Source organism: Mirounga angustirostris, unplaced genomic scaffold (assembly GCF_029215605.1).
Source record: "Mirounga angustirostris isolate CCGP_5_RB_7025 unplaced genomic scaffold, mMirAng1.0.hap1 SCAF_12, whole genome shotgun sequence".
In the NCBI taxonomy this organism is placed as follows: domain Eukaryota; kingdom Metazoa; phylum Chordata; class Mammalia; order Carnivora; family Phocidae; genus Mirounga; species Mirounga angustirostris.
The window spans coordinates 67,661,509-67,683,630 of record NW_026991720.1 but is presented as its reverse complement, the minus strand read 5'-3'; the positions used below and the strand labels follow the sequence as shown (position 1 = coordinate 67,683,630).

Genomic DNA, 22,122 nt, shown 5'->3' with positions numbered 1-22,122 from the left:
AAAGCGTTGGTGTGGAAATTGGGGGCTGGGTGGGCCTTGGGATTGGGTGACAATCACAGAAGTCAGTTCACCCTTGTCTCTTGCATCCTTCTTTTAGCAAGCACTTAAACCCGTTTTTTTCTGGTCCTTCTCAGTACTTCAAAGTAGTAGTTTATCAGTAGAACCACCAAGCTAGACACAGTCCAAGAGGTCATCTGCTGCATCTCTGTGCCTTAGGCATAAGCATATCTAAGTAATTCCAGGCAGATAAAAAGAGACAAAAATAGCTTCTGCCTTGTACCACATTGCTTCTTGGCTGCAGGACCTCACTTCCCATGTGTTTCCCCAGAGATCTGGAGTCACCATATAGTTTTAAAATGAGAAAGGACCTATTTTTGCAAAATTCTTTTATTATCCTGCTAAATTTAGAATGATCTCCCTGACTCCATGCACCATCACAGCGGGCAAAACCACCACAGTAAAGGAAAAAAAAAAAAAAACCATGTGAAGAGCATATGCGGACTGGAACACTTTAGGTTTTTTTTGTTGTTGTTGTTGTTTTTAATGGTCCCCCTATAATTTCTGACCTAAGTGGCTTGGTAATAATCTAATGTGGGATATTCCATGACTGTTTGGGTGGATCCTCCAAATGGAGATTTATTTTATCAGCAGGGTGTTGTTGAGTGACATTCCTAGGGAGACTGTGTTTTCTTCCTCCTTTTTCCATCTCAGGCACAAAATCCAAATCCTACAAATTCAGAAGGAGGTTGCCCACAAAGCAAGACAGATCTATCGTGCAATTGTTTTTAGACGTCCTTGACAGTGCAACACTTCTGAATCTGATTACCCTGTTAACTATTGTGTTTTTGAGAAAGAATCCCTGATCATTGAGTTCTGTTGTGTTCGATAGCTGAACGCCATCATTGTCTTTTTTACATAGCCAAGGAAGAATTCATAGACTAAAAAGCTGACTCTTCTTTACATGGCTTACTCTGTCAAGGTTGTGGGGGTGAGGGGGGGCTGGGCAGGAGGCCGGTGGGGGGGGAGGGGAAGACCCGTATTTCTGAATGCTGTGTTTGCCCTCTTTGTAAGGACTTAGTACTTTTTCAATAAAAAATAAATTTAGTTTGTGGCTACACTTCAAGGAAAATGGTTTGATGGTAAGTGTAGAGGAGTCCCAGCTCTGGATTTAGAGAAGTCGTGTGGCTGAGTCCTTTAGCGTCACTTTCATGTGGTCCAGTGAGCCATTCTCAGAAACCGCGAACATTTTTGAAGATACTGAACTGGAGACATTCACAATTCTTCCTTCCCTTTTTTTTTTTTTGCTATTAATCCTTCATGTTTTAACAAGTCCTGAAGTTAATGCTGCCTACACTTTTTTCCCATCAAATTGGAAGTCTTTTCCTTCTCTTTTGAGGAAAGTAATCTGTTCTCTTTAGTTCATACCTCACATAAATCAAAGGGGTGAATGTCAACACATGACATATCCAAATATCAACTTCCTTTTTTTTCTAATTAAGCAGGATTTAGACATTTGGTTTGAAGAAGGTTGGTGTTTCTTAACATATAAAGTAACCCATATGTTCATCTCTTCCTATTCTTTCTGTCCTTCTTGGTAAAGCAAAAGTTCAATTTCAGCTTGCACCACATCCGTATTCCAGCCTAGGCATAGCAACCTGGGTTTCCTGTTTCCTGGAAAAGACACACTAAGTGGTAAGTAAATGATTAGAAGCCTCTACCGAAAAAGCTTCTTTGACCTGAGCACGTTTCTGTGAACATTATTGCCAGATATGATGGCATATCCCCACCTCACTTTATCCATAGTAAAGTTTTTGGAATAAACAAATTTATAAAAATGGAATATGTGTGTGTGTGTTAGTTATAATCCCCTTTCACCAACTGACCTCGAACTCTTGGGTTTCTTTTTTTTTATTTTTGTCCAAATGCTTGCAAGACCTAAAAAGATTTTGGCAATCATCAGAAACAAGGGAAGTGTGAGAAACTGTCAGTCTAGAGAAACCTAGGGAGACAAGATGATTAAATATAATGGGGTCTCCTAGATGGGATCCTGGAGCAGGAAAGGGACATTGGGTAAAACCTAAGAACACCTGAGTGAAGCGTGGATTTTGGTAATAGTGTATTGATATCGGCTTCTTAGTTGTGACAAATGTACCACAATATAACAATAGGGAAGGTGTTAACAGTGGGGAAAACGGTGTGAGGTGTATGGGAACCATACCGTCTGAACTGCCTTTCTGCAAATCTAAAACTATTACAAGACATTGATGAAAAAATAAAATATAAATTTGTGCTGATTTCTCTGTAGAACTCTTACTAGTTCTGACTACTGAAATAGGAGCAGGAGCCTCTTTTCCTTTTATAAGCAACATTTGTAAAGGAAACAAACTTTCCTTTTACAAAGAAAGAGGAATTTCCCAGTTGTTCTGCAGTGTGATACGGGTCCTATCCAGTCTGACGCCTGGCACGAGGAGGGTTTCCAATGCTCTGTGTGGTTTCACAGGCTGGAGCAGTTACTTTCTAAGAATGGCTTTGCATTTTAAAGAACTTTTGCCAAGATTCCTCACCTTGCTGTTGGGTTGGTCCTGTTTGCTACAGCATGCAGGAGCGCTCTTCCCTTCTACAGTAATTAATAATTCACATCATTATTTGGGGGGATAAACACTCATTTTAGAAGAACTTGTTGGGTGGGAATGGCATTTTTCGTTTGGCTGCACAGTGACAAGATGAAAACAAAGCATTTTCTCCCAAAGCAGTGACAAGAAATGCAGAGCTTGTCAGTAGTGATGCGATCGGTTTCCAGTAGCTCGCTGTTCAGTATACTCCTATGGAATGATTAATTGGTCTCAATCAGTTCGCAGCGGGAAGTACCCACCTCATGGTAAGTATCACCACAATTGGTACTAATTAGCTCTGTTGTCACCTGTCACAACTGTTAGGCTAAGAGCTGAGGCAGGTGATCAATCTATATACCGGCAACCCAAGTCCACCTGGAGAGGGGTTGGAGAGTCAATGCCAAGGCCATCGTAGTGGGCAGGGAGGCCAAAATCCCTCTCTGCTGTGTGAGCATGAATGAAGTTCAGTCAGTGATTACCAGTCCCACAGCATGAAGTCAGAAGTGTGGCACTCAGGAGGGGAGCTTGGGCATCTCAAAGAGAAAATGCACCTGGCATTCAATTGATGCAAGGTTTCACGGCATTTGGGCTTCTAAATCAGCCAGGCTGTAGTTCAAATCTGGGCTTGCCACCTCATATTCATTTGATCCAAGTCAGTGGCTTTACTTGCCCATGCCTGGGTTTCCTAATCTGCAAAAATGAAGGCAAAATTATGACCCAGTAGGACTTTGTATACACACACACACACACACACACACACACACACCACAGGTCTGGCACTCAGAAGGTGCTCAAAAATTGTGGAACACCCCCCTACAAAGCGAATAACCATGTAACGTGGTGTCACAGTGCTAATGTTCATTATCCCTCTTAATAATAAACAAGAAAATGTTCAGATGTTCAGTGTCAGCATGAAGACTGATGCTGAAGGTAAGTTGGGGACCAAACCTTTATTGCCCTTTTTATTGATCCTTTTTTAAGAGCCCAGTCACTTAGGAAGGGAGAGGAAGCAAGGGGAAACGTAAAAACTAGCAAATAAAATGGAAGGGAATTGGGCGATGGCTTGTAGCAGAGGAAGGTTTATTGGATCACATGTGTCTCATTTGGGCAGGTTGGGACCAGAGCACATGACCCGTGAAGGAAACATCCAGTTTATTGGATCACATGTGTCTCTGTTGGGCAGGTTGGAACCAGAGCACATGACCTGTGAAGGAAACATCCAAGGGATGATCTACATTGATGCAAAAGGAACATCCCACTGGGACTTTGAGTCATATTCTACTAATTCATTGTTTTAGAATTGGGTTCTCCAAATTTCTCAATGACAATTCAACAAGACCCCAGGTGCTTGTTAAATCCACAGACCACTGGGCCTCTTTGAAATCCTGATGCAGAAGTTCCAGGCTGGGACCCAGGAATAACGTAGAGAATAGAGTTTTTAATCAACTCTCTATGTGCTGCTTGTATTCAGATAAGTTTGAGAACCACTGATTTAAAGCTGTACTTTTCACTTGATTGCACATGGGAATTTCCTGTGTAATTTTTAAAAATATCGATGCCTGGGTCCTACACCCCAGGAATTCCGATTTAATTGGTATGGGATGTGCCTTGAGCATGGGGAATTTTTTAAAGCTCTTCAGATGATGCTAAGGTACAGGCAAATTTGGAGTAACAATGATTTAGAAAATAGCCTAAGAGGTCCACACACCTATGTGGATGATACAGGTGAATGATGAATAAGTAATAATTAGATATAAGGTCGCATCACATATAAGTAGGTTCCCAGCACAGATTCAAGGTGTAAAATGTAAAAAAAAAAAAATCCCATTTCAGAAAACTTTTGGGGAGCAGTCTGCAAATTATCCCATTGCCCTGGAATTTTGTTGTATTCAGAAGTACTTGCACTAAAGGCACTACCAACTATGATTTAGAACCTCAGGTCCCCAGATTTCCAGTGCTTGCCGTATGGGTATGCATACGAATGACAATGTGACGTGAATCCAATCTTGACTTTTGCTACAGTCATCTCTGGTGCTAACATTGCACCGTCTTTCCTCTTCCTTCTCTTCCTCATTATCCAAAGTCATTAAATGTCCAGACTTGGAATTACCACCCACAACAGGAACGATAACCAGCCATGAGGATCTGTGAAATGGGAGAGAGAGTGACCATCCCAGACAGGAGGCAAGGCTGGTCAAGGACTCCAAAGAGTTAAGCCATGTAGCAAAAGGTGCAGTAACGCTTCTAGGAGACAGTTTGTCAACCCAGATCATCAAGGCAGGACCAAGCATTACAATGAGAGTTGTTAGGAAGGATTTGTTGAGCAAAATGAGGGGTCCTCTGGACATTCGCTTTGTCTGGAAATGTTTCTTCAAATCACAAAGTAGTCAATTCTAACTATACATGGGGGCATGTTGTTGATCAGTATTTAAACTGCATTACTAACTTCAAATCTTCCAACAGCCCCAGAGAAGAGAGGCAAAGAAAATGACCTGTTTGTAGGCAGGGCAAGAACTATCATGCTCCTTTTATGAACTGAGAATTCAGGCTTAGACACCTCACTCCAATTAGGATGGCTGCTATTAAAAAAAACAAAACAAAACAAAAAAAAAACAGAACAAAAGCAAAAGCAAAAGATGACAAGGTTCGTCAAGGATGTGAAGAAACCAGAACCTTTGTGCATTGCTGGTAGGAACGTAAAATGATGTAGCCACTATAGGAAACAGGACAGTTTTAAAAAATTGAAAATAAAATATGATCAGCAATTCCACCTACAGGTATCCACCCAAAATAATTGAAAGCAGGATCCTAAAGAAATATTTGTATGCACCCGTATTCATAGTAACATGATTCACAAGAGCCAAACAGTGGAAGCAACCCAAACGTCCACTGACAGATGAATAGATAAACAAAATGGGGTATAAACATACAAGGGAATATTATTCAGCCTTAAAAAGGAAGGAAATTCTGGTACCTGCTGGGACATGGATGTAGTACCACTGGGAGTATTACATGGATGTCCTAACCCCTTTAGGATATTGTGCTGAGTGAGATAAACCAGTCATGAAAGGACAAATGCAACACGATTCCATTTATATGAGGTTCCAAGAGTAGTCAGAGTCATAGAAACAACGTAGAATGGTGGTTGCTGAGAGCTGGGAGGAGGGTGGGAATGAGGAATGAGTGTAGTAGGGATGGAGTTGCAGTTGCGGGAGGTGGAAATGTTCTGAAGTGGATGGTGGTGACGGTTGTGCAACAGTGTGAATGCACTTAGTGCTATGAACTGGACCCTTAAATATTGTTAGGTTGATACATTTTATGTTGTATATTTCACCGCAGTCTTTTAAAATAATAAATATTTTGAAAATGTGCCAACAACAACAACAACAAAACACCAATGTAAGGCTGAGAGGATTCACACACCAGTAGGCGTCAGAGCGGGAAGTCAGCTCTAGGGCCTTCAGATGTGTCAGCCATCCCTTTCCACCTCCGTGGCTCTCAGGGAGTGGAAATTGAAGATGTTCTGGGGCAAGTAAAGAGAATTGGATAATTTTGTTCAAGGAAGGAGTGATCAATATAGTCTAGACAGTTGTCCTGAAGATAAGAAAGGAGGTTGGTGAGCTCCATGAATCAGAAGGTGTCTGCACACTGACATTTTTTAAAACAGATAAAATTCACCCTTTTAAGATACAAATTCAATGTTCTTTACTATATTCACAAAGTTGTGCAACCATCGCCGCTCTATAGTTCCAGAACGTTTTCATCACCCCCAAAATAAGCCTTATGCCCATCAGTAATCATTCCCCATTATTTCCCTGACCTCCATCTTACGCAACCACTAATCCGCTTTCCGCTCCCATGGGATTTGCCTCTTCTGGACAGTTCATGTAAATGAAGTCATACGATATGTGGCCTTTTGTGACTTAGCCTAACGTTTTCAAGGTTCATCTATGTTATAGCGTGTGTCAGTACTGTGTTTCTGTTTATTTATGGATTACTATTCCGTGGTATGGCTTTACCACATTTTGTTTACTCCCCGGCTGGTGGATATTTGGGATGTTTCTGCTGTTTGGCTACAATGAGTAATGCTGCTATGAAGGTTCGTGTACAAGTTTCTGTGTTGTCATGTGTTTTCTGTTATCCTGGGTGTATACCTAGGAGTGGAAATGACTGGATCATATGCTAACTGTATGTTTAACTTGTTCAGGAACTGCCAGACTGTTGTCTAGAGTGGCTGCCTTCTGTCCCATTCCTACTGGCATCATAGGAGCATTCCCATTTCTCCCTCTCTTCACCGACACTTGGTAGTTGCCCCTTTTTTGCCCAGCTTTATTGGGCTATAATTGACATGCAAACACTTTTAAATCCTAGTCAGCCTCGTGGGTGAGAAGTGGCATCTCCTTGTGGTTTGTGCGTGAACTTTTGTCTTCTCAGCACCCAGTCCAGGTCTGTCTCTTGTTACACAGTAGTAACTCACTACTAAAAGATGTGAAAATTCTAAAGGATTATAGGAAAGAGGATCATTGTGAGTGGTTTCTAGTCTTTGGGAAATCAAATTTTATTTTATATATTTTTAAAGATTTTATTTATTTATTTGACAGAGCACAAGCAGGGGGAGCACCAGGCAGAGGAAAAACAGGCTCTCCGCTGAGCAGGGAGCCCATCACAGGGCTCGATTCCAGGACCCTGGGATCATGACCTGAGCTGAAGGCAGGCGCTTAACTGACTGAGCCACCCAGGCATCCTGGCAAATCAAATTTTAGAATCAGCTGCTTTTCATTTTTTGAACACAAACTGAGTCAAGAGGTAGCAAGCAAGCTCACTGAATCTTTGCTCCTGGGTACTCCATTACTAAGGGGGTGATAAATTTCAGTAGATGGTTACTCTTAGAGTTTAGAAAAATGGCATGTGCGCCCTGGGATAGAGACTTAGGCAGAAGAAGAGAGCTCTGCAAGAAAAAAGACGCTTTCCTTCATCTCAATTAAAGTGAAGTGCCCGACTCATGACTCACTTCTTGGCTTCACCACCTTCACACCTTCCACACTGTCAGATGCCCGGTGCTACAAGATTGCCTGTAAGAGAGGTTTTCGACAGCAGTGTTCTCCAATTAAACGTGTTTCCATTAACAAAAGAAATATCTTTGTGGGTTTCTTAGGTACTTGCAGAAATATATTCTAGCTCACTAGTAGCCAGAAGCATCTGATCTTTCTGCCTCACAGTCCTCTGACAGTTAAGTATTTGCTTTTAGGCAAATGCAATGTCAGCCACCATTAAACAGCATATGGCAACAATATGGCCATTCCCTCTTGGGACCAACCTCTCCCCAGAAGAGATGGTACTTGAAATAGGAGATGCTTTTGAATGCAAGACCCCTCTCCCTCCCACCCAGGCATGGTGGCTGGGGAGTGGGCAGAGTGCCACACACAAAAGGACTCGGGCAACCATATCAAATGTGAACATAAGGGGCAAGCTGCCCAGCCAGCAGTGACCAAGGCTGTTTGTCCTGGGCATCTGGGGCTGTGGTTAAGGGGAAGTACCGTCCCGAAACTGGCCAAGATTAGCTCTCTAAAATAGAAAACAGCCCCCACAGCCACTGAAAGAGGGGTTGGGGCTGACTGCTGTTGAATGCAGTGGGGGTGCAGCGAGCAGAGGGAGCCCTTGAAAGCGGAGTCTCCACCCATCTCGTCTCTGAATTCACCCTGTGAATGGGAGAAAATAACTGCCTTTTTTTGAAATAGATGAGGAGAGTGTGGAACCCTGTCTAGTGGGTCAGCTCATGTGCAAGTGGACGTGTGGCCAGAGGGACAAGGGCGAGGGCTGCCTTTGCAGGGACAGCCAGTAACCAAGCAGTCTGCTCAAGAGTAAAAAATAAAGTTTCCTCCAGAGCATCTGGGCTGCCACATCTGTGGAGGGCACCAGAAATTGTCAATAGAGATGCCCAGATGCTCTAAACATAGTCCCCAAACCTTGCTTGTCCTGATTGGATGGAACTATAATATGCTGATAATCAAAATGTGGTGCTCGTCCTCTTGGAGACGGTGGTTCCTCGTATAATACTATTTCTGTGTGACTTGTGTTGGGATATAGCCGGTCAGACTCACTGGTTTTATATCAAGCTTTTACTGTATGAGTCAATCATATTTCTGGGCCAGATAGTGAACTCACTAGCCTTGTAAAAACATACAACTGCAGTGTCAGAAAAACTTACACTGATTAGACATTAACACTGTCCAGAAATTCTCATCAACTTTATCATTATTCTTCCACTCGTGTAAACTACTTGATTTGAATGTTTAAAGGCCATGCGTTATTTCTCAAAATGAATCTAAGACTCTGATATTTTAAAGAATAAAATAAGGAAATAGTTAAAACTCCAAAAATATTTATAGAGATACATATTCTTTTTTAAGATTTTATTTATTTTGACAGACAGCGAGAGAGGGAACACAAGCAGGGGGAGTAGGAGAGGGAGAAGCAGGTTTCCCACAGAGCAGGGAGCCTGACATGGGGCTCGATCCCAGGACCCTGGGAGCATGACCTAAGCCGAAGGCAGACGCTTAACCGACTGAGCCACCCAGACGCACCGAGATATATATTCTTAAAGAACTAAGAATAGGGGCGCCTGGGTGGCTCAGTCGGCTGAGCATCTGCCTTCGGCTCAGGTCATGATTCTGCGGTCCTGGAATCGAGTCCCGCTTCAGGCTCCCTGCTCAGCGGGGAGCCTGCTTCTCCCTCTCCTCCCCACTTGTGCTCTCTCGCTGTCTCTCCTTCTCTCTCTCTCTCAAATAAATAAATAAAATCTTAAAAAAAAAAAAACTAACAAAGCAGCTTCTTGTTTCCAATTAATTTTGCTTGTCTAAATTGTATTAATCATATAGTTTTAATAATGCTTTATTATGACCCTGAATAACTGAATTGGCTACAAAATTTTAAATGCCTAGGAAAGTGATGAAGTTTTTAAAATAACGTTAATATTATTAATAATGGTTTTCATATACTATGTCTTCAGAAAATGTACTGTGCAAATGAGAACAACAAAAAACCCTGCAGGGGCACCTGGGTGGCTCAGTTGGTTAAGCGACTGCCTTCGGCTCAGGTCATGATCCTGGAGTCCCTGGATCGAGTCCCGCATCGGGCTCCCTGCTCGGCGGGGAGTCTGCTTCTCCCTCTGACCCTCCCCCTCTCATGTGCTCTCTCTCTCTCTCTCATTCTCTCTGTCTCAAATGAATAAATAAAATCTTTAAAAAAAAAAAAACCCTGCATATTTTAGTAGCGTCAATCAGTATTTCTGGAATGCTCTTTTTACTCTTTACCAAATCGTTATAACTGACAGGGTGATATCATCCTTTGCTCCTTATGCTGACAGTCAATAAATTCCAAGACAATTGGCAACAACAACTAGGTCAGTAGCTGTATTAGCAGCAGGAGATTGCAGGGGTTTTTCTAAAACTTTACTCCTAGGGGTTGGTGCAGACTTTCCAAATTAGAAGAACTTTCTCCATAATTGGGGGACTGTTCCCATGTGACCGTAGGAACCTAAACATTTGGATGAAAAATAAAAACTTCAGTCAATCATCCAAATGTTTGCCACCATTACATCAAACATCAGGGTACTTAAAAACATCTCAAGAAATGACTAAACTTTAAACTTTACATCTAGATAATTGAGATCATACTGGCTTAGTGTTTCCATATGAATGATAGTATGTCAAATGAGGCACAGTCTGGAGATGTCTTGAGCCTTTATGTTCTAGAATACATAGAATACATATTATAAATAATGTTTGATGCTTAAAATATAAACAAAATTGATAATCACATAACTTCTCCTCCATTGCTAATCTTCCAAATAGAAAATAAAAATATGTGTCTTCTCTTTGTCCTCATGTTTTGGTTTGCAGCAGAACAAAGTAGACTTTGGTGATAGAACTCTGGGGCTCTAAGGTATTGTTACTCTTTTTTTAGCATGAATTTGACTTTTTATCAAATGCAAATAGAATTCTGAATTCGAGATTGGGGGCATTTGTCACATTTAAAACTCCTTGAAATGGTTTCATTAGTACTTAGTGGGAAATGTGTTTGATGATTAAGTGAACAATGAATAATGAACAAATAATGAATGAAAAAGTATGGAATGAAAAAGTAGGAATTAGACAGTGTTCTCACTTTGTGGAGTTGGATTCTAGGTGATTGACAACTATGTGTTTCAGTTTCGTAGAAGTACCTCCACTGTTTATTTTTCTCTAGTTTAGAGAAAAGGTTTGGAGTGGTATTTGCTGAGATGTAACTGAAACACAGAAGCAATCAAGTGGTTGAATTCTGGATTTTTCAAATTTAATGACCTTCCTTTATCCATATTGATCGGAGCTTTGGTAAATTCAATGGCTGATACCACCTGGATAATTTTAAGTCTTTCTGAAGCTTTAAAGAAAATGTTTCCAACATAGCTCGAGCAACATAAGAATTTCATCAGTTGAAAACTAAGAATCGCTTCTGTGGGATGTGTAAAACAAGAAGCTGACCAGCATTATTTTCTTTTTCTTTAATTCAGTATCATTATTGAGAGTTATTCTTGAACTTTATGAAAACCAGATTGGGGCACAAGCATGTTCTCCATCTAATCATGTTCAAGGAATTGGAACTGAAAATCATTCAAACTAGGAAAACATGACATTGAAAAATAGTCTGCATTCTTTCTTCTACCTCAGCGTATCTGAGGCTCTTTCTGACAAGGAAGACTTAGGCTGATAGTAGATCTGATCTTTTTAGAAATGGATGTTTAGCTTCCCATTCAGGAAGAGATCATAATTTTTTTTTCCAATCACTTTTTCACTTTGCTGGCCTATCAGTGACAACCTTTGATCCTCTCACATTTTTCCTCAGAAAGCTATTCTTGCTCACTATCGTCCACAAAAAAAAATCCAAACAGTGCCTGCCATTCAAGGCCGTCTTTTATCTGGCCCAGGTGACCTCTCTAGCCACATTCCCTACTACCTGCCTCTTCCGTTCAAGCTCCTTCCCACCAAAACCAGACTGCTGGTTTGGGCTCTTTACCAGCCTCCAGTCTTTCATCCTATTACCCCATCTCCCAGGAATGCCTATTTCTTTTCCTCTCCACTTGCTGAGAGTTCCGCAGGTACTTCAAGGGGTGAAACATTCCCATTCATGAGGTCTTCCTAATCATCCACCCTTTCCACTCTCCTCTTTTCTCCCCTCCCCTAGCTAAAACTAATCTTTCCCACCTCCCCTGTCACACACAGAAGGACACACATGCACGCACACATGCTACTATGATGATTTAGTCATGGCATGCATCACATTCAAGGCTGCTCTTTGTGTGTGCAAATTGTGTCCTGCACAAGGATGTCAAACCCAAGGGATAAATGAAGACAAAGATCCCCCTTACTCTCCACTTGCCAAGGCATGCACCTCCCCACATGTCTATGTCTATGCAGAGAGGCATCTTTTTCTATTTCATAGGAAGGCTTGGACTAGCATATATGGACTAGCAGCATATGCAGCTCTGTTCATCGGCATGCATGCTTTTCTCTTTTATCAGGGCACAAGTTTGTTGAGGGCAATGACTACCTTTGTATTCCCATCATGCCTGGTACAATGCCTTTCTCACACGTAAGGTCATTCATTGAATTTAATTGAAAGGATGAAATGTATTTATTTTAAAAAATTGCTTCCACATATAAACATAAACATGGAAGCACTGTGGGGATCAAAATGGACTTTTTTTTGCAAATGTGGAACGGCCAACTTATCTGATTTTAAGTGTATCATGGTTCTAAGTAATTTCCTATAAAATGTAGTGCCCAGTAGTCTTTTGTGGAATTTCAGAAACCAAATTTGTGATGCTATGACAGGCCCTGGTAGAGCTGGACTGAAATCCACTTCTGACTGTTTGTTAAAATAGGCAAAGAATAACATTAAGAATTGTCTGAAGTGGGCAGGATCAAGGTCAAGAGAATGCCCATGGGAGATGAGGGAATTTGGGGAGGAACCAGTTGGAGCAGTCTGAGGTCAGTATACTTCCTAGAAGTCTACATTAAGGCGAGAACACAAAACCAAAAAAAAAAAAGCACCACGTCTTAAGGTCCTTGAAGTTTTGCCAACACTGTATATAGTATAACTCGATGTGGCCATGCCCTCAAAGTAAAGAATTGCTTTGTAAAGACTTTCGTGGAGAATTAATATTACTTCTGATGCAATTTTGTCAGTAAAATGGGAAAAGTCCACATAAACCAAGCTTTACATACCACAAGACAATGACACACATAAGCTTGGTTTTATGCCTATTTGAAGACATGGCCAGGATGTCAAATTTCAAGTTTCACGGGGTAAACATTGACCAACCCCTCAAGGGAAAAGTCTGTGTCGAGGTACAAAATATTCTACTGACTACGCATTTAAGAGTTGCTTTATGTTTTCCAGGATGTGTTGAGTTGATGTGATGAACTGTTTTCTCTTCAGGAAGAAACAAGCCTTCGCCAACCATTTCACAGTACACGTTTCTCCCCTTTCTCCTCTCAGTCCTCTGTGATGTCTGTGTGCTTCGCTCGTTTCCATCCCAACTTGGTGGTTGGTGGGACTTACTCGGGCCAGATTGTCCTGTGGGATAATCGCAGTCATCGAAGGACGCCAGTGCAGAGGACACCCTTGTCAGCTGCTGCCCACACCGTAAGTCAGTTTTTGTCATTTCTCTGTCAGCCACCCAAGCCCTGAAAGGGGATAACTGACAGAAGTACGCATGTGGTCAGTAACTCCAAGTTAGAAGTGTGTAATTTGTAGCAATTGTATCCTGACAGACTGAAATAAAGCCGAGCAAAAAGTAGGTGAAGGAAGCACTGGGTGTAGAGAAAATCTCTTAATGATCTACAAGTTTTAGCACAGAGGAGGGATCTCTCTGGATGCACCAAAGACCATTGGTGAGGTGGGGACAGATTAAAACTACAAAAGGACACAGGGAGAAACTTGGGAAGAGGTATCTGTGAAATTGTTGTAAAGAAACTCTTTGCATTGACATTGTAACGTGGAAACTCATATTTTCAAATGGGCCATGAAGAGTAAGCATTTCATGTCTAGGGATGGTATATGGGACTTTTGCCAACAGTCCTTTTCCATCTGTGATTTGAGGGAGTGCTATAACTTTAAATTCTGGAATGTATGGTTGTAAGTCTCAATGGTAAAGTCTACAGTGACAATATAATCCCTCGGGTTAAAAGTCAACATCTCAAAACCATTACCCACAATTTCGCAGAAGAGGTTCAGTATAGTGTTCATAAGACAACTACTCTGTCATTTCCTTTAAGAGAATGACAGGTGTGTTTAGCATCTGTTAGAAGGAATGAGAAGACAGGCATGTCTCCATCAATCCTTGCTACCTTGACATGCAGAGTAACTGATGTTCTTTCTCTGAAATGCCCAAATTATGCCCAAGGATACAGCTCAACTCTTGTTTCAATTTCCTTAATGTGGTTGCCTCATTTGCTCCATCCACTGGCCTCAAAACCATTTTAACTTTAAGAAAGGACTGCTGGCTGCCTTTGCTAGGACCATGAAGAGGGAAATTCTTCCACCCTTGTAAGATTGATGATGGGAAATGACAAATACCAAGTCAGCCTTAATTCTGATTGACTTGGGCCTGAGACACATGCAGGTGAAATGAGTTCTTGGGAATCTTGGAAAATTGCTCTTGCCTACCCCATTTCTGCAAACTAATAACAGAAAATTGTGACCCAGGAGAAGACAGCTTGACACAGGTGTTTGTGCTCAAGTCGTATGAAACCACTTCTTGGCTGGATGCGCATATCTGGTGTGTTTCTGAGCACATCTCATGAAATTTCAAAAATTATAAATCCAAATGTTAGAGCAATAAGTTTCAGGGGAAAATCCAAATCCAGGAGCTCTTCCAAAGAGTTAAGCTTTCTTTGTCAAGTAACTTAGGATATGATCATTACAATTAAAATTCTATTATTATCAAACAGTAACATATTTCTGTTCAAAAATAAAACATTTTTCCCCTCTTGCTGCGTTTTGTTGAGTCCATAGCTAAAAGGGCACAGTTAATTTTGTGACTGCCTTTCAACTTCCACTAATGCCTGGCTGATTGGTACCAGGATCAAAAGTGGTTAAGGAAAAAGAGGCCCGCCACAGATTACTAATTTCCTTTCACACCCACCACACATATGCATTTGGGACAACAGGAAATCCTAATTAAAGCAAAACCCTTCTGCCACACAGTAAGTTTATTCCTTAAATAAATAAAAACAATCTGGCATGTATACTGGAAAAATGAGCTGTGGCATTGCTTTTTTCTTTCCATTAAGTAGAGTTGTGGATGCCTCTGTGTGTGTGTGTGTGTGTGTAGGCTTTCCCACGTGTCTGCTTCTGTTCTGGTTTCTTTACATCTCTCTCTTTTCTTTTAAGCCGAGTTTTATTACTCATGAAAGCACAGGCTAGTAGTACTGATTAAAGCTAGGGAGGGGCTACCATGCACTCGAGGCATTCAGCTCTATACATTCTTCTAGATGCTTTCCTTTCCCTCCAATTACTACCCTTAGGAGTCCCAATCCACTAGAATTTTGGTGCTTTGTGTTGATGCTTGGTGGTTAACAATGAAACCCCATTGGACCCTTGCTGAAAATCACTAGGCGGATTTCAGGTTCACAACAACATTTGGACCTTGCTTTCCTGTGCTTCAGTGTTACTGTCTGCTGTTTTTAGGTGAAGATTTGTTTCATCCATTCTCCCACTTGATTTCCACATGGAGCTTTGAATGCTTGTGGCTGGGGCCTTGAGTTTCACTGCTCGCAGGTTCCACACACACCGGAGGCTTGGGAAAAATCATTGCACACAGTCCCACAACCAGTCTGTCCTCCTGAAACTTAGAGACCTGATAAGGGTAGCACTGAGTTTCAGATCCCTGCTGTACTCACCACTGTCCACATCCACTAAGGCTGATTGAAAGTTTCTGTAGGAATGTGGCGTGAACAAGACTTAGGGATTCAGTTGGCCATCCAATTGCCAAAAAAGCCAATGTAATCTTAGCATATATAAATACAATTGTACTTTTTATCATGCAAGAAGTGAAAATTCAACACTTTCTAGATTTCTGTATTCTGTTGCTCAGAATATAGGTCGACAGTTGTGTTTTGTTCTCGGAACTTCACTGTAAGAGGAGCTCAGACAAAATATAACATATTCAAAAGGGAGTGACCGGCATCGGGAGGGTATTGAAAGCCTGAAAGCTGGGTACTCGAGACCCTTTGGAGGAATTGGCGAGGATTAGTCTGAGTACGACAAGACTGGGGGAGAGGGGTAACATAACAACACTCTATAAATATTGTTTGGACTTGATCTGTATGATCCCAGAGGGCACTGTACTAAATAAAAGCATCTCCTTGAGCTTTCTTGATCCCCAGTGGTAGAAGGAAGAAATCTCCAGGAATTGGTGCAAAAACTGACTACCCTTAAGAAAGGTGTTTCAGCAGAGTTTGGACCACCTCTTGGTGGAAACAGATGACTAGCTGCGCTAGATGATGATTACGGTTCCTTCTGACCAGGAGTTTATATGATAATAATAGTTTGGGAACCATCCTTTATATAATATCAACTTTCCAGTATTAAAGATTGTTTCATTGTCATTGTGGCTGGGTATTATGGATAGTAACTCATCAAGAGTAAGACTTAGACTGTCCACTATTTGCACAGAGAGGCACCAGCTAAGTTGTGGCTTGGCCCATGATGGCTAAGCTGCCTGAAATCTAACCCACATGACTGCTAGGTTCTGCTTATGCTAACCTTCCATTTAGTATTTAATGTGCAGCTGCAAATGATTTTAGCCTACCATTTAGGATTCTACAGAGTTATGACGGGAGGTTAGAGCATCTTGCTTATGATTCCCAGGATGTATAAATGACCTTCCTCAAGGCCCCGGCCAAATCGAAGCCTCCGTAGTAGTAGCCCAAATGATATTTTTAAAAAATGAATCTATCATTATCCTAGATTTTGCAGTGACACAAAAGAGCCTAATTTTATCTCAGGAGGTGTCTCGTGCCAGTAAGCCCTGCTACCAATATCTCTCCCTCAAATTAAAGAGGCTGATGAATATTAACCACTTTTCTATAAAGAATGTTAACAAACGTTTGGCACTGTGATTATAATGCACTAACCTCCAGATTTAGTAACACATATTCGTTCCAAAAGTCAATAGTTGTACTCTTTTGAAAGCTGTCTGTTTTCCTCACTCATGGTGAGCTTAGCAGCCAAACTATGCTGCTTCTGACCCATCAATCATCATTTGCTCTGCTTCCTTCAGCTCCGGGGGGCTGCCCCTGACGGAGCAAGGTGAGGCTTGGGAAGTGTTTTCGCTCCTGGGCGTTGCTGCCAGAGCTTTTAGGAAGCAGTCAGGTTCAAATCAAAAGTGGCAAATGACCTGAGGCTTGTATTATTGGAGGATTCTGTCACTCTTTAATCCTCATTTTAGAGTAATGTGTTGGACACTCCGATGTAAGCATTTCCTCCTGGATCGTCGTCTGATCCCCCATGTTTACGTTTTCGCAGCATCCCGTGTACTGTGTAAATGTTGTGGGGACTCAGAACGCTCATAACCTCATCACTGTCTCTACTGATGGTAAGATGTGTTCCTGGAGCCTGGACATGCTCTCAACTCCACAGGTGGGTTTGTTTTCCCCTACACAGTAGAGCATCCTGGTTAAAAGAGATACTTGCCTAATGGAACATAGTTCCTATAAGCCAAACCCTCACATCCTATAGGAGCTAAAACCAGTGGATGCACTTGAAAGAGTGGGGCCTGCTTTCAGCAGTCTCCTCCTGAAGCCAAAACCCATTTCCTTTACCGTAAATCATGTAATTATTGTAATACGTTAATCCTTAGGTCAGTTTCAAGTGAAAATGAAATAATCCATTTTAAAGCATAGTAATTATAGAAGTTGCCTGTGGTATGAATTGTACTTACCCTACAGCATTGTTAAACAAATGCAAACGAAGTTGGAGCTCCACAGAGCAATCTTTTATGGGCACTTGCCTTGGAGGAAAGGTGTCCCCGCGCAACAGAAATCCAAGCCCTTGCTTGCATCCGTAGCCTAGACAACCGCCTGTGTGTATGAAGAATTTGTCCAACCATCTGTTTTGTCCTCTGGAATGTTTGTGAGGATGGCTCCTGCCATTCCTTGCTCAACAAATGAGAAGTTGAAAATGCAAAAATTCCAAAATTTCCAAACCACTACTGATTACAGTAATGGAAACCAAACAAAGAAGCACAGGGGAAGAGACCACTGGGGGGAGGCATCTAAATGCAACTTGCAGAATATATGTGTGTATACAAGGTGCGTCCGTGCACGCATAAACACAGGCAGAGATGCATTCTGTCCACATTTCTTTGTGGGGGAAGAAAAGTATTTCATTGTCCTCCAACTAAAAACGCAGAGAAGGGTTTAGTGTTAGAGACTTTGACAAAACGTGGGGTAACATCAAGAAAATTATAAAGATATCTAGGAGATAATTCTCAGTGTTAACATTCTATTCCCTTTCCTGGAATAACGACCCTAGAATGTCTGGCTCACAATTTTAGAAGACACTGGCGTTCCAAAACACGTAAGGAAATGTGAAGCCATAAAGAACCTCCCATAAGTCTCCCAAATACAGATGTAGAGAATATTAAGACTAAGTAAATTCTTTTTATAATTTGGGGTGGGGGGTTGATGGGGAAGATCTAATAAGCTTAACTTAAAGATGAACTACTTAAGTTCATCTGTTTTGACTGATCTTTACCATTATACAAGTTGGGAGTTGTGTGTGGCTATTTTATAACTTTGTCTTAAAATTCTTAGCAATACGTTGTTTGCTTTTAAAAGCATGGAGATTACAAACAGATAGAAGAGCGAACCCTCTAATTAGGAATTTTTAATTGCCCATTTGGCTGATTAAATGTGCATTTGTTTAAGTTAAAACCAGTCGGACAGGGGCTGCAAGACCGCTTTTATGAGTTTTAGCATGCCCACCGACTCCTGTCCCTGTACAGAGATGTCCAGGGATGGCAGGCAGACCGGGAGCATTCAGCAGTCGCCCTCTCCCTCTCTGTTCCAAGTGGGTGACTGAGAGACTGTACCTTTCCTGCTCCTAATCTGAGTGACGGAACAGCCCATTGGACAGTCCAGCTTTCTGTACTATCATAGTGTCCCCTCATGGATGCACTCCTTGTGTGTGTGACTCTCATGTACTGCGAGCATGTCACATGACCATATGATCTGAGCTACCCCGACTGTTAGCACACGCAGCCGATTTCTGGACTCCTCGGCTCAGGTGACCTGGCTTATTAATTTGCGCAAAAAGACTAAACTCCCTAACAACTATAGCAACATGATCCCCTAAAATGATTTCTTTAAAATTACTCCAGGTGCACAAAGTAGGCTCTTTAATGTAAATAGCCAGAAATATTTAGGGGTGTTAGTTATACTTACTCTTTACCATCATTAAACTGAATTCGGCAGAATGTCTCCTAAAATATACTTTGATTCCTGATTTTGAAAATAATCTGAGATTTAAAAAAAAGACTTTCATTTGCTATTTTAAAGACTTACTTCAATAGAAGCCTACACACCCAACGGCTGCGCTTCATGAAATCATGTCCCCGTTGAAATCTGGTTTTTCTGACTTGAGTGACAACTTTCTGGTTTGAGTCCATGGAGGACACACACTCCTGCTTTGACACATGTGCTTAGTACATCTGATATTAATACACATGTACTCTCACGAACAGTTGATGCCGAACATGTTTGTAAATATGAGGGTATTGTGTGTTTTATTAAAGCCCGGGGCTGACAAGTGTAACCATTACAGTATTATCTTTAGTTTCTGCCCCATTAGTTTCAAAATTCTCACCTGTCATCTCTGCCTGACTTAAGAAGCAGCACACGCGGATGAGATCCAGCCGGCCTGAAACCAGAGATACACAGAAGCATGAGTGTCAGGGGCAGGAACGCGTGGTTTCTGGCACAGCCGGGGTCTTTTGTAATGCTGTGTGAAAAGCAAACAGACGATTGAGCCAAATGATTTTTCCGTGCTATCTTTGGCATGGCGAGGAGTTGACAGAGGGAACGTTACCACGCTGTGTTTTGGTAGGAGAGCATGGAGCTGGTGTACAATAAGTCCAAGCCTGTGGCTGTTACCGGAATGGCTTTCCCGACGGGAGACGTCAATAACTTCGTGGTTGGCAGTGAGGAGGGTACTGTCTACACGGCCTGTCGTCATGGAAGGTGATTTTGTGTTTTCTTACCGATGACGCGTTTCTCACTTCCGAAAGTCTGTTATTGCATTCTGGATTAGAACCATCTTGCGTTATGAGAAAGGCATAACTGAAGACATACAAAGCACACCTCAAGTTCCCATTATCTTAGAGCATCCATCTGCTCTGATCGTTAGCCCTTGTAAGCCTCACATGGTTCACACTGCCTTGAGGAGGAAAGCCCAAGCTGCTTAGTAGATCATATAAGACCCTTGACTACATGCTCCTTCCAAGCCTCAGCTTTCAGGCTCCAGCCACACACCCATGGGGGTAACAGTCCCCAAACGCGGCTTACCCCCACACACCTCCATGAGTTCCCACCCTGTTTCTTCTCCTCTCTTCTTGGCCTGGTTCATTCCTCCTCGGCCTTCAAGAGCCAGCCCAGAGGTCCTTCCACATGGAAGCCTCTCCTGACTCCCTTGAGCAGAGAAAACCCTCTCCTCCTTTATGGTTTCATAGAATTGGCATTCCTTTTATTCATTCGTGTTTCTGAGGAATACTTACTGAGAATCTACCATGTGCCCAGCACCGTGACATCATGAGGATGCAGTAGGGAACAAAACAGACGTGGAGTTCATATTCTGGTTGAGGGTGAAAGACAATAAACTACTGAACAAGGGAATATGTGGCTTGAGATGGTAAGTACTACAGAGAAAATTTAAGTCTAGTAAATGGGATTGGACTACAGGCTGAAAGATAGGTTTGCTATTTTATATATTCATATATATGCTTCTACAATAGCATTAATTATATTTTATTTCAACTATTCATTCATCTGCCATTTTTCTCTTACTAAACTCTTTCCATTTCATCATTGATTTTCTGCCCAGGGCCTGACACATAGTAAGCGAGGAGCTGAAAATCTATATGGGGAATCGAGAAATAATAATAATAATAACCCAAATAATAATGACCCAAGTAAAATAGAGAGATGCTTTGGGGCTCTTCCTCTCAATCAGAGAGGCTGGGATGGTATGAGATACAAGCCACCATGAAGTTTCCAAGTAATAAGAATTCTGCCTTGACTGAGAGATTGGTGAATGCCCCTGGAAAACCATCAGGATAAAGTAGAATCCAGTAATTAGAATTATTGTAAAATTGCATGTAAGACTTAATGAGCAGCTTCACCATCTTTTGAAAGGTTCACTGTTCACTTTGGTACTTAAATTTCTTTCACCTTAGGAGTTCTAATTCAATAGATTTTTCATCTCTTGTACTCATCCCAGGCTGTTTACATTTAATGAGAAATCAGAAATTGTTTCAAGTTTATACTCCTGTGTTTTTGTGATTTGTAGAAGTAATAAGCATCCATAGCCCAACTATGGGATTCTTCCACTCACATAATATGAGCTGTGATGTTCCTACTGTTCTACACATAAAAACAAGCAGTATTTCCCCCTACTTGCATGATTTAAAGATGAGTAGGAAGAGATGCCTCATAGTTCTATGCCATAAAACTGGCTAAAACCATGCATTAAAGTTTTATGAAAGCATAAAAAGACCTGAAAAAGTTGTTCATTCATACAAACATTTGGATGCACACCTACTTGGAGCAAAGTGCACCGCTAGATGCTGCCAGGCATGCAGACATTGTATAAACCTGGTTTCCGCCTTCAAGAAAGTGATGATGATGGGCAAGGTAAATGTACGTATATCTGCAACATGGGTAGAAGGTCATAAGTGGCATGAGAGAGGCGCGGAGAATGCAGGGGACCAGATACAGGGTCACAGCGTTATCTACACATTTATTAGAACCAACAAGGCATCTAGGTTCCATCGACCTAATCCAGGACCTTAATTATCTGTGAAAGCCACAGAACATGTTCACTGATAACTTTCAGATTTTTTTTCTTTTTCAGTTTCTCTAATGTGAATAATGTTTTACACGGTGAACATTTTTGTTCTGTGGCTCTTGTCCTTTTCAAGCACAATCAGAATTTGCGGTGTGGTTCAAAAGAAGGGTACCTAAGGTGAAAACCACAAATCTTTTTACAATGCGCTTGATTTTGCTTCTTACATTGGCCCATCCATCTGAAATATAAAATACAGATCTTAATAAAGTTGTAAAATAGCAGGAATTTGGCTTCATAGTAATTTCAAATGGGTCTTACAGGCATAAGGGGTTGGGAGGGGAGAGGGGGATTTTCTGTTTTTCACCTAACATACAGAAGGTGAAAATCCACTTCCATAAATTAA

General features: G+C 41.5%; 1 protein-coding gene across 3 annotated transcripts in view; it reads left to right on the top strand.

Annotated features, from left to right (window-relative positions):
* DYNC1I1 (dynein cytoplasmic 1 intermediate chain 1) overlaps window positions 1-22,122 on the top strand; it is a 317,629-nt gene that overhangs the window by 224,343 nt on the left and 71,164 nt on the right. For all 3 annotated transcript variants that reach the window (XM_064575249.1, XM_045864670.2, XM_064575250.1), the window contains 3 exons: window positions 13,152-13,298; window positions 17,184-17,297; window positions 19,764-19,897. In XM_064575249.1, coding sequence (XP_064431319.1) covers window positions 13,152-13,298; window positions 17,184-17,297; window positions 19,764-19,897 — 395 coding nt within the window. The remainder of the gene's footprint in view (window positions 1-13,151; window positions 13,299-17,183; window positions 17,298-19,763; window positions 19,898-22,122) is intronic.